This window comes from Amblyomma americanum, chromosome 8, assembly GCF_052857255.1.
Source record: "Amblyomma americanum isolate KBUSLIRL-KWMA chromosome 8, ASM5285725v1, whole genome shotgun sequence".
NCBI lineage: Eukaryota > Metazoa > Arthropoda > Arachnida > Ixodida > Ixodidae > Amblyomma > Amblyomma americanum.
In genome coordinates, this window is record NC_135504.1 from 93,325,860 (window position 1) to 93,336,090 (window position 10,231).

Below are 10,231 nucleotides of genomic sequence, written 5' to 3' on the forward strand. Positions count from 1 at the left end.
AAAGCAATACAAGAAGAAGTGCAAGCGCAAAAATGAATCCTACGGGAGCTCACTAAGAGCAGCCGGGATCTCACAAGCGTCATTGCGCTATTATATGTATGCAACGTAACATGCGAGCTGGGCATCCTGTAGCAGTTCATTTTTGTGCGTGTTGTGCTGGGCGCATGCCCGCGGACCTGACTTGTCACTCGTACGCCTGTCAAGAGATACCGTGCCTTTTGAAGCGAAAGCTCTAGTCGGCGCAAAACTATCTCAGATTCTGTCTCCGGATGACTGAAATAATCTTGTGATGCCTACCATAGCAATAGCGTTACTGTAGTCTACATAAGGTGTACTATGTCTACAAGGTTCACCATGACCACCCTGGTCCACCATGGTGGCATGGTCTTTGACCTTGATCTCTTACCACCCTCAAAGCTTGACCCACCCACCCCTGAAATTTGACCTTGGCAGATTTTGACCAAAATCTCGGTCTAGACATAATTGACAGCGCCGAACGCGATGGCGACCTCCAAATTTAGCTCGGCACACCCCTCAAATTTGACTCACCCACTCTGAAATTTGACCTTGCCAGATCTTGACCAAAATCGATGTCTAGTCATACCTGACAGTGCCGAACACGATGATTGCCTCCAAATTTGGCCCGGGACACCCCAAAATTTGGCCGCATCCCGAAATTTGATTGGCTGATTTTGGACCAAAATCAATGTCCAAGTACAATTCATCGCGCTCGGCACAATAGCGACAACCAAATTGGGTCCAGGCCATTGCGAAAATTTGAGATTTGTGATTTGGAAATGCTTTCGCATAATAATGGTGAACGCAAGTTTAAACCCGGACAGATTTTTTCTTTTAAGGTTAGCGTTTCGTTTTATGACATTTTAGATTTACTGACTTCTGTTCTTTTTCCCCTGTTCATATCTTTTGGTTGATTTATGCCTTTGACAGCTTTGCTGGGACAGGCATTTGGTCACCTCTTCATTTTCTTTTGGCTTTATCAGAGGGGCACAAGATTGATGAAATGAGGCCTGCCTTCCCATCTATCCAATCCTCTTTCCTCTCCACGGGGCGCCAGAGTATGCACAGTCTGTGCCAAAAGTAACTAGGCTGCATGGTCTGCTTCTCACTCATAGAGTAGTGCCGTTGTAGCTTCCATGAAAATAAAGTGGTCTTAAACGGTAAGGACCAGGCTGTCCTCACCGTAAATCCCGTAAGCGATTTACAACATATGGAACGGGATCTAAAATGTGCAAGAGGCAAACCATGCATCCTGTTTTCATTTGACAGAAGCTGTACATACGTGTAAGCTGCGGGGCAGAAGAACATAGCCTCCCGGACCCTGATCTCGAGGATTGCCAGGATGGCAAACGTTCCCAAGTTAAACGCGCTTAGTCCTCTTGGTTATTCTAATCGCAACAAAGAAATCCTTTTTCTTCTCCATCCGCCGTAACGCCATAAGCGTAGGTGCGAAGCGAAATTTGACCGTGCCCTCCACGACGTTTGGCAGGACTGTTAACCGTGGTCTGTGCGCTAACACCTCCAATCCCGCTTCTTGACCAAATTATACCTTCGCGTCGTAGACGACGAAGAAGCGCATACCACGTGCCGGTGGCATGACCGCGCGCGCGCCCGGCCCGCCCTCTTCCTTTTCTGTGACGTCACAGCGCGGTTTCAACACTGGCTCGCTCCCACATTCGACCAGCCCGAGGCGCGTGCCCATCCTGTCCAGACGCTAGGAGCGAGGCACGTTCCGCCAGGCTCGGTCCAGAAGAAGCTAGTTCATCGGCCGGGTAGTCCCTGTGGCATCGCTGGCCGGGTGTTGTGGCATCGCAGTGCCCAATGCAGATTGTCCAGCTAGCGAGATCGCGAGACCGGGGGAGAGGTGAGCGCTTTCGATTTCCCGCCGTGGCCTACAGTATAGAGCTCGGCGCGCCGCCGGAGCTTAACGCGATGCGCTTTCCATGCCTCGCCGTGGCCTCCGCGATTGAGCACAGCGCGCCGCCGGAGCCTATCATGGAGGCCATGGGTCCGCAAACCGCATCGCTAGTTTTAGCGCCACCCCGTCCGACCTGTGGGACCGGATGGCTAGGATGACGTTACCACCGTAGACTGTCGCCGCGCCACCCTGTCCATTTGGTACGGCGCGGCGGGCTCTGGGCGAAATGGCGATGTCACGAGCGCGATGTCGCTTTTGAGCGAGAGGAGCGGTTCGCTTTTGACCGAAGCGGAATTCCTCATCGGTTTTCGCGATACTTGACGCTAGTCTGCAAGATTTCTTCAACGGACATGACTGGGCGTTTTTTTCCCCCACTATATTTAGGTCGTCTTGCGGGAATGCGATAGGCCTGACCTCTAAGTTAGGGAAACTTGCCGGTCGCGCGAGGTGTCCACAATTACATCTTGCCCGGAGGCGCGCGATTGATGTGTAGGTCGTGGTGAAACGACGAGGTTTGCTGTGCAGTTTTGGGTTAAAATAGCGCCTTTGCCACTTTTTATTCGAGCTAGAATCTATCCGATAAGCAGTCATTCCGACGTGTCGGATGGTCTCGACGCATATTGTTTTTCGTTTATCCGGAGTGTCTCGAACGCCCGAGTGGATTGATTCACAATGGCAGGGTCGACAAGCCGTAAGAGTCTTCTTGCCATACATTAAGCACTCCGCGGCATATCGCCCGGTGCTTTTTACCAGGTGCCTGCTACCTTGCTCTCAAAGGTATACTTTGTTCAATAGGCCTAGCTCATGGATTAGCTTAACCAGTATCAGCAACCTTCCGTCGCCTTGAACCGATTTTTATTTGGCTTCCAGAAAATGTACAGCTGAAACCAAAGTGTAAATTGACCGAATGAAATATCTAACTTATTTTCGCGTATGTCCGGTGGACAAGCCTACCGAAGGTGGGATTATCATGGCTTCAGTGACGTAACATATACATCGCCGTTTCTTGCAGGTGCGCAATAGTGAAACGCCCGTTAGTGGTCGGAGCTCTTTGGTCATGCCATGTGGGCAAAACTGGTCACGCATCGGTAAGCCTTTTCGACATCGGTGATGCTAACTCCCTCCCTTTTGTCCAGGAGGACCTCCCGGATGCTCGCAGGCCGCCCCATCACCGCTCCCTTTCAATGCCGCCTGCAGAGGTGGTGCGCGCATGTCATGCAGCAGCGAGTGGTCACAGCGGCCCCACCTCAGGTTCGCTCAACCACGGCCACCAGCTCCGCCGTCACCACCGCCACTGCCGTCATCACCCGCGACGGACGCGGGCACCAGCAACGGCAACGGGGCTCGCACTGTGGCGCCCACCGAAGGCTCGCCCACCAGCTCACCGTCGCTGACGGCCGCGCTCGTGCGTGCCCGCAATGGCGTCGGCAACACCAAGTCACATAATGAAGAGCTCAAGATTCGGGTGAGCGGCGGCAGCTGCAGCTTCTGCGTGCCCCCACGAGCGTGTCTGAAACCGAGGGTGTGGGCGGTAAAGCCGTCGGAGCTCGTCAGTAGTTAGTTGTACCACTACTGCGCATGCGCAGTTCACCCTCAGGGCTCCAGATGACGCCACGTTCCCGTCAGCAGCGCGCCTGGCTGGCACCTCGGCACCAATCAGCGCGTGCGCAGTGGAGGGGCACGTGTCGCGGCTCTCAATAGTTTGACCCTTGGCAGATGCCAGACTGCAAGCCATGGCTTAGTATCGCTTTTAGTGAGCCTGCAGGCACCGTACCGCACTGAAGAGGCGTCAGGGTCCATATATTGCGCCCAAGGCGCGTCTGAAAAAACTCTCAAATGCAGGCGTTTCGCTGCTCAGCATTCGAAAGTGAAACTTCGCTAGGAGCTACCGCTGACTTGTCACGTGAGAGCCTCTTCCCATTGATGCCTTCTATTATAAATTTTGTGACTACACTTCAGAAATGTAACGTGATGCTGGCCCCACTAACGTCCTTCAGCGGACAAAGGTAGTGCACAATCGACTCTCTCCTGATTCGCGCCTCCTCTTCCCTTGTCGACTGTGGCTCCCCCTACGCAATGCTGAACCTGAGCACTCTCCGGAATGATCGTCCTACGTTCGACACCGGTGCTTGAATTCGCTGTTCGCGTTTTTTGGCACTTCTGGGGAAGGGGAAAGAAGAAAGCGCGTGAAAAGCACGGGACGGCTTCCGACCAATGGGAGGGCCTGATGCGGAAAGTATGGGCAGTATAGGAGGTGAGCGGCGTCCTTCAGAAGTTACCGATGGCAATTGTTCCGGAGACCTCACTACGGCAACTCTTTTTTCTTTTCTTGTTTCACTCCCACCTTCCTCCCTTCCTTTACGGCGCGGTTCCGGTGTCCAACCACATTTGCAATTTAGCAAGATGTTTCATCGTAGCATAAAGATGGGTAGCGAAAAAGCGACCTTCCCATGAAAGAAGACGGGACAAGAAGTGCAGTCCCGTCTTCTTTCATGTGTCTCTCCCTTTTACGCAACCCATCTTGACGCGGCAGAGACGCCTACTGCACCATTTCCTTTCCTAAAAAAACAATTTTCAATTTTATTCTTCAGAGGTTGGCTTTATATTCAGTTCATTGAGAGGATTCAGATACCACATTCGCAATGATTAGAGACGCTTTTTCGCATTGCTTGCTTAGGTACTCTGGATGTGGCCTATACAGCTACTTGACGCAGGTCACTTGATGGCTTCAACGAAGCACGGAATCTGGCATGTGGTTGCGTAAATGCATTACGGGCTCGCTTAATGTGCTAGCCGAAATTTTGGCTTTGTATGCGTGCTTTCGAATGATGTGCAAGACATTCGTGACACAAGAAAATCCTCTTTTTGAATGTGGCATGCATATTTTTTCATGCAGGAAACTCGAAATTTCACCACTAACACGTCTCTTTCTACCCCTGCTTGCTCTTAGCAGAGAATGCAGTAGTAGACATGTCACGAGTAGTTAGATTCCTAAAAGAAAGAAATGTCACCAAAAAATGGATTTTTTAAAGAACTAGTTGTCCACCAGCATAACCGTGAGATCTAGCCAACCCTGTGCATGACAGCTTCAACTGCTTCTGCGCCATAAAATCCAACACAAACACTAACACACCCACGCACACACAATAAAAAAAAATTAATCACGACGTGAAATTCGCCTGCGCTCAGCGCCCAATTTATAACTGAATTTATTCTTCCATCCAGTTTCAGTTTCGCTTTCAGCAGTTGACAGACTATTATGATCTCACAAGTGAGCAAACGGTCTTATGAAGCATAAGAAACTAGCATCTAGCTCTTTGTTCGTTTCGTACCACCCTGTCTTCTGCAACAATGCAACAATCTGTAGTGTAAGAGTTTCAAATAATTAAAACGACAAAACAGAGTTTGTATTGCAGTTTTTGTTTACATTTCTAAAAATTTGGTGTCTTCACTTCCTGAAAGAGTGCTTGGTCCTCTCGCTGGCCTGTGTTACAGCGCTGCGACTGACGCTGCAAACTTCAACTTGCCCACAGCTGTCACTTCGCCCCAAAGGAGTACCTGAAATTTGAATTTTTTGCGTTTGTCTCGAACATCGCAGTTGTTTACAGGCAAAATATAAGAAAGAGTACTGCGGTCGATTAACAGCTCTCAGGAGTACCTTCTATGCTAATAGTCCATAGGCGAAAAAGTGAGTCTCACCGAAACAAAATCAAGAGTTCTCATCTGAAGCGTAGAGACGTGGAAATCTGACCAATGCATTCCTTTCACTTTGGTTTCTATCCTTACTTTGCCGAGATCATTTTTACCTCTCCATATCAACAGCGTGACGCGCGGCTCAGTATATCTTGACTTAAATCAATTAACCCATGTATGGAGGGGTTTACATTCAGGCAACTAACACTGAGGTCATGCCAGAGTTCACGCGCGGAATCTGTGCGCAATTCAACTGCCTACCCGACAGCTGAGGACTACTTATCTGCCAATCTTCCGTCGGCAGGCTTGCATTTTTTATTAACGTTTTTGCTCCCGTCAAAAGCGTTCCTCATTCTTTTTATATGGCAGTCTTAACTGCTTGATGCCAGCTTGTCAAGAAAAACGTTCGGACATTGAGCATTACCTCTAATATTTGCACAACAATACCTTGAAATTTTCCGATATTCAAAATTTTTGTCCAAGAATGCTGAACACTAGTTGTGCGCTGTCCCCGCGTGCGGTGCTCGCGGACTGCCCCGGCGTGGTCTGCAGGAAATCGAGCGGATCGTACCGTCCCATTTCCCACGCCGGCCCTCGCAAGGCAATCTGGGCTGGCCGATCCAGTTGACAGCCAGCCACTTCAGCGTTCACATTTCTTCCATAAACGTTTTCCACTGCGATGTGCAGATATGCTCCGACACGCGCAAGGACGCCAAAGTGCCCGAGAAGCGCTAATACCGCTGGATGAACACCAAGATAAACATCTTGGTCATCGACCTGCTCGTCAAGAAGTACCGGGTCGACCTGAACGGCTGCATGCCCGCCTTCGAGGGCCGCAAGAACACGTACACGCGCTGTGAGATCAAGATCCGCGAGCGCACCTTAACGGTCGACTTCGAGGAGGACCAGCGTATGAAGAAGTTCATCGTCAAGATCCAGTACGCAGCCACCGTGAATCTGGACGCGCGGCACGCAGTCTTCGGCAACCGTGTCAGCCAGGTACTCCAGGAGATCCTCCAAGCCATGAACATCGTGCTGCGGCACGGACCGTCGATGAAACTCATGCCCGTCGGGCGGTCCTTCTCCAAGCCGCCGCCCCGGAACGACAACACTCTCGGTGGTGGCCGAGAATTCTGGTGCGGCTTCTACACGAGCGTGCGGCCCGCTCAGTGGAAGCCCATGCGCAACGTTTACATGTCGTCCACCGCCTACTACGAGCTTCTACCGGTGACCAGCTTCATGTGCAAGCTGTTCAGCGAGGGCCGGCGCGAGATGTCGGCCGGAGATTTAAGGCATCTGCGTGACTTCCATAACGTTGTTTCAACAAAGAGCTCAAGGGTTTGCGCGTCAAGGTCAGCCAACTTCCCTACGCGCGCAAGTGCAAGGTGGTTTGCGTCACCAAGGAACCAGCCAAGAAGCTGTTCTTCAACATGGAAGACGGCTCCAATTGCTCAGTGGCCGACTACTTCCAGAACCGCTACGGCTGCCTTCCGTGCACGAACCAGCCCTGCATCCAGACAGGCAGCGAGACTCAACCACTTTACCTCCCGATGAAGGTCTGCGAGATCGTCGCAGGGCAGCACTGCAAGAAGAAACTGGACGAGAACCAGACGTCCGAAATGATCAAGCGCGTGCCGCTCCGCCCGGCAAATCATTTCAACGAGATCCGCCAGTCGGTGCGGGATCTGGTAAGCAGCAGTGACCAGTATCTGCGCGAGTTCGGCATCAAGATCAACACCGAGCCGACGATGCTCAAGGTCCGGGTGCTCGACGCGCTGTCGCTGGTCTTCGAGAACAACTCCGTCGGCAAGCCCCGCGACGGCAGATGGGAACTGCGGGGCCGTAATTTCTACAAGCTGGCTAAGCTGACTCGCTGGATTCTGCTCAAGCTGAGCCGGTTCTCGCAGCGAGACAGCCTCGACAACTTCGTCAAGATGCTCATCCGCGTTGGCCAAGAACTGGGCATGCGCATTGGGCAGCCGCTGGACATGACCACGGCAAACGCGAACCGTACGCCCATGCGTAACATCCTGCTGACGGAGTAGCGCAAGACGGCAAGCCTCGAGATGGCCGTCACCGCGCTCGCAAACAACACGAATTAGGCAGAGATCAATCAGGTATTCGAGGCCGGGATCGGTATGCGCACCCAGTGCGTGATTGACAACAACGTGATCAAGAAGTGCAGTCCGCGCTCATCACCAACCTCTGCCAGAAGATCAACGCCAAGCTGGGCGGTACCAACACAGCCTGCTGGCCCAGGAGAAGCAGGTCCTCTCTGAAGCCACTGATCACCATCGGCGCGGACGCGACTTACCTTGCGCCCGGGGACAAGCTCCGCCCGTCCATCGCCGCGTGCGTTAGTAGCTTGAACTCCATTCCGTACAAGTGCCATGCCTCCATTCGCGTCCAGATGGAGGACTCCGTCGCCACTTTGCGCCTGGAGGTGATGAAGCAACTCAAGGACATGATGAAAACATGCTGAAGGCCTTTTACCGTGCTACCAAGCACAAGCTGGAGCGCATCATCTACTGGGACGGAGTGAGCGAAGGGCAGTTCATGCAGGTTCGGAACCGTGAGGGAAGTCTCGAATGCAATATGATATATCCCCATATCTTTTTGGGCGTTCTTTATAATTGGAAGAGACAGCAGTATATTGTCTCGCGGATTCAACATCGAACACATCGACTGTGGTAAATGGCTTGTGTTAATGTAGATAAAACACACCACATTGCTTGACACCACAGCGCTGGTGTTCATCCTACATCTTTTGCACCTAGTTGAAGTTTTAGCTGTCATGAATGACCTGCTAGCCCTATCAGGAACGCTTCCAAATTACTGTAGACTCTACCAGTTTTCCAAATACAACAAGACTTCACTCACAGCGCCATAAGTTCCTCATAACATGGCGCGGAGACGATGGTTTGTAGGTGTTCTGCTCGCCTTGGTGTTGTCCTGTCCACCCCCTGTGTCAAGCACAAGAAGCAGTGTTTTAAAAAATTCACCGACCAGTTAAGAACTACAACTGGGTCCTGATCTTGTTTCCAGGTGAGCGCCATCCGACCGGCGTGCCAGGAGCTTTCCCCTAACGAGACGTACGAGATGGCGCTGACCTTCATCGTGTTCCAGAAGCGTCACGACACGCGTTTGATGCCCGCCAGCAACCAGGACGGGGTTGGCAAGTGTTACAACGTGCCGCCCGGCACCATCGTAGATTCCTTGGCCACGCACCCGCTAGACTTCGACTTCTACCTCTGCAGCCACTTCGGCATTGAGGTGCGCAGTAATGGAATGCCGTCTGGGGCACAGTCTCAGTAGTCGCCACTAATAGCCGCAGAGGATGGCAGGGTCGCTGAAACTCCTTAATGATGCAGAAACGAACTGAATGAGCTCAGAACTTGTCAGTGCAACACTATAGATACAGTGACAGGGAGTATAGGTGTTTCTTACACACTATACGGGATATCTGTTAAATCCGGTGGCGGATAGCAACTGCGCATGCGCCAACTTTGATGTTCCATTGCGCAACAGCCAGTAAAGCGTTCCTTCAAAGTGGAATGCGTTTCCCTAAAGGAGGACCGCAGGAAAAGCAATAAGTTTTGGAGATACTCCATTCATCATCATCATCATTAGTATAATCAGCCTCACTATGCCTCGGCGCATAAAGGCCTCTCCTGTCTCTCAAATTAACGCTGTTCTTTGCCAGCTCCGGCCACCATATCCCCACCTACTTCTTAATCTCAGCCGCCCACCTAACTTCCTGCCGCCCCTTGCTACGTCTCTGTTTCTTGGAATCCACTCCGTTGCCCTTAAGGACCAGCTCTTGTCTTTCCTTCGCACTACGTGCCCTGCCCAAGCCCATTTCTTCCTCTTAATTCCCAACTTATGATGCGCAAGACTTGGCTAGGATGAGACGTGAGGAGTCTCGTCTACGATGAGGATATCATTCCTGCGGTCCCGCGGGTTAACCGTCAACGTGGCGTCGGTGGTGCAGGGTACAAGCAAGCCGTCGCACTACTACGTCGTGTGGGACCACTCCAGCGTCTCGGCGGACATGGAGAAGCTGAGGTACTACATCTGCCATTCGTACGCCCACTGCGCCCGCAGCGTGAGCATCCCGGCGCCCGTCTACAACGCGCACCTGGCCGCGTACCGGGCCAAGAACCACGTGATGAGCAAGGTGGACGTGTCTAGCTCGAGCAGCGACTCGTCCATGGGCAGCGCCGACTCTGTCGCCGCCAGACAATACGTGGAAGCCGCCAAGGTGCTCGACTCCCTCGAGGCTGCCATGTACTTCGTCTTAGTAGGACCGCTGCCGAGTGAGCGATGCACAAGAGTTCGCTGAGCTGTCGTGACGTCACCGCGACATACATAACTATGTCGGGTGAATGTATTTAACGTACCAAAGTGGCTCATGGGTTATGAGAGGTATTGTTAGGGACAGCTACGTATTGGTCTTGGAACACCTGAAGGTTCCTAAGCGTGCCCTGCCATTGCATGGCACTCGGAGGTCTTCCCATAGCCACTGTGCCGTCACTGCGGGTCGATTATAGTAGCAATGTAGGCTATGTGCATAAGAGCCAACGTCTCGACACGAGAGCTCAT

The 10,231-nt window shown here is 52.1% G+C and overlaps 1 protein-coding gene across 1 annotated transcript; it reads left to right on the forward strand.

The window, feature by feature from the left end:
- The first annotated feature begins 1,806 nt into the window (after positions 1 to 1,806).
- LOC144102617 (protein argonaute-2-like) lies at positions 1,807 to 9,971 on the forward strand. The gene is made up of 4 exons (XM_077635838.1): positions 1,807 to 1,882; positions 3,073 to 3,401; positions 8,675 to 8,902; positions 9,621 to 9,971. Exons 1-4 carry the CDS (start codon positions 1,840 to 1,842, stop codon positions 9,969 to 9,971), a joined length of 951 nt encoding a protein of 316 aa, XP_077491964.1. The 5' UTR covers positions 1,807 to 1,839.
- Positions 9,972 to 10,231: the final 260 nt, after the last annotated feature.

Excerpts from the sequence above, each read along its gene's own strand:
- LOC144102617 (XM_077635838.1), top strand. The coding sequence starts at position 1,840 with ATGCAGATTGTCCAGCTAGCGAGATCGCGAGACCGGGGGAGAG. Across the intron at positions 1,883-3,072 it reads ATCGCGAGACCGGGGGAGAG|GAGGACCTCCCGGATGCTCG; the intron begins GTGAGCGCTTTC and ends CCTTTTGTCCAG. Across the intron at positions 3,402-8,674 it reads ATGAAGAGCTCAAGATTCGG|GTGAGCGCCATCCGACCGGC; the intron begins GTGAGCGGCGGC and ends TCTTGTTTCCAG.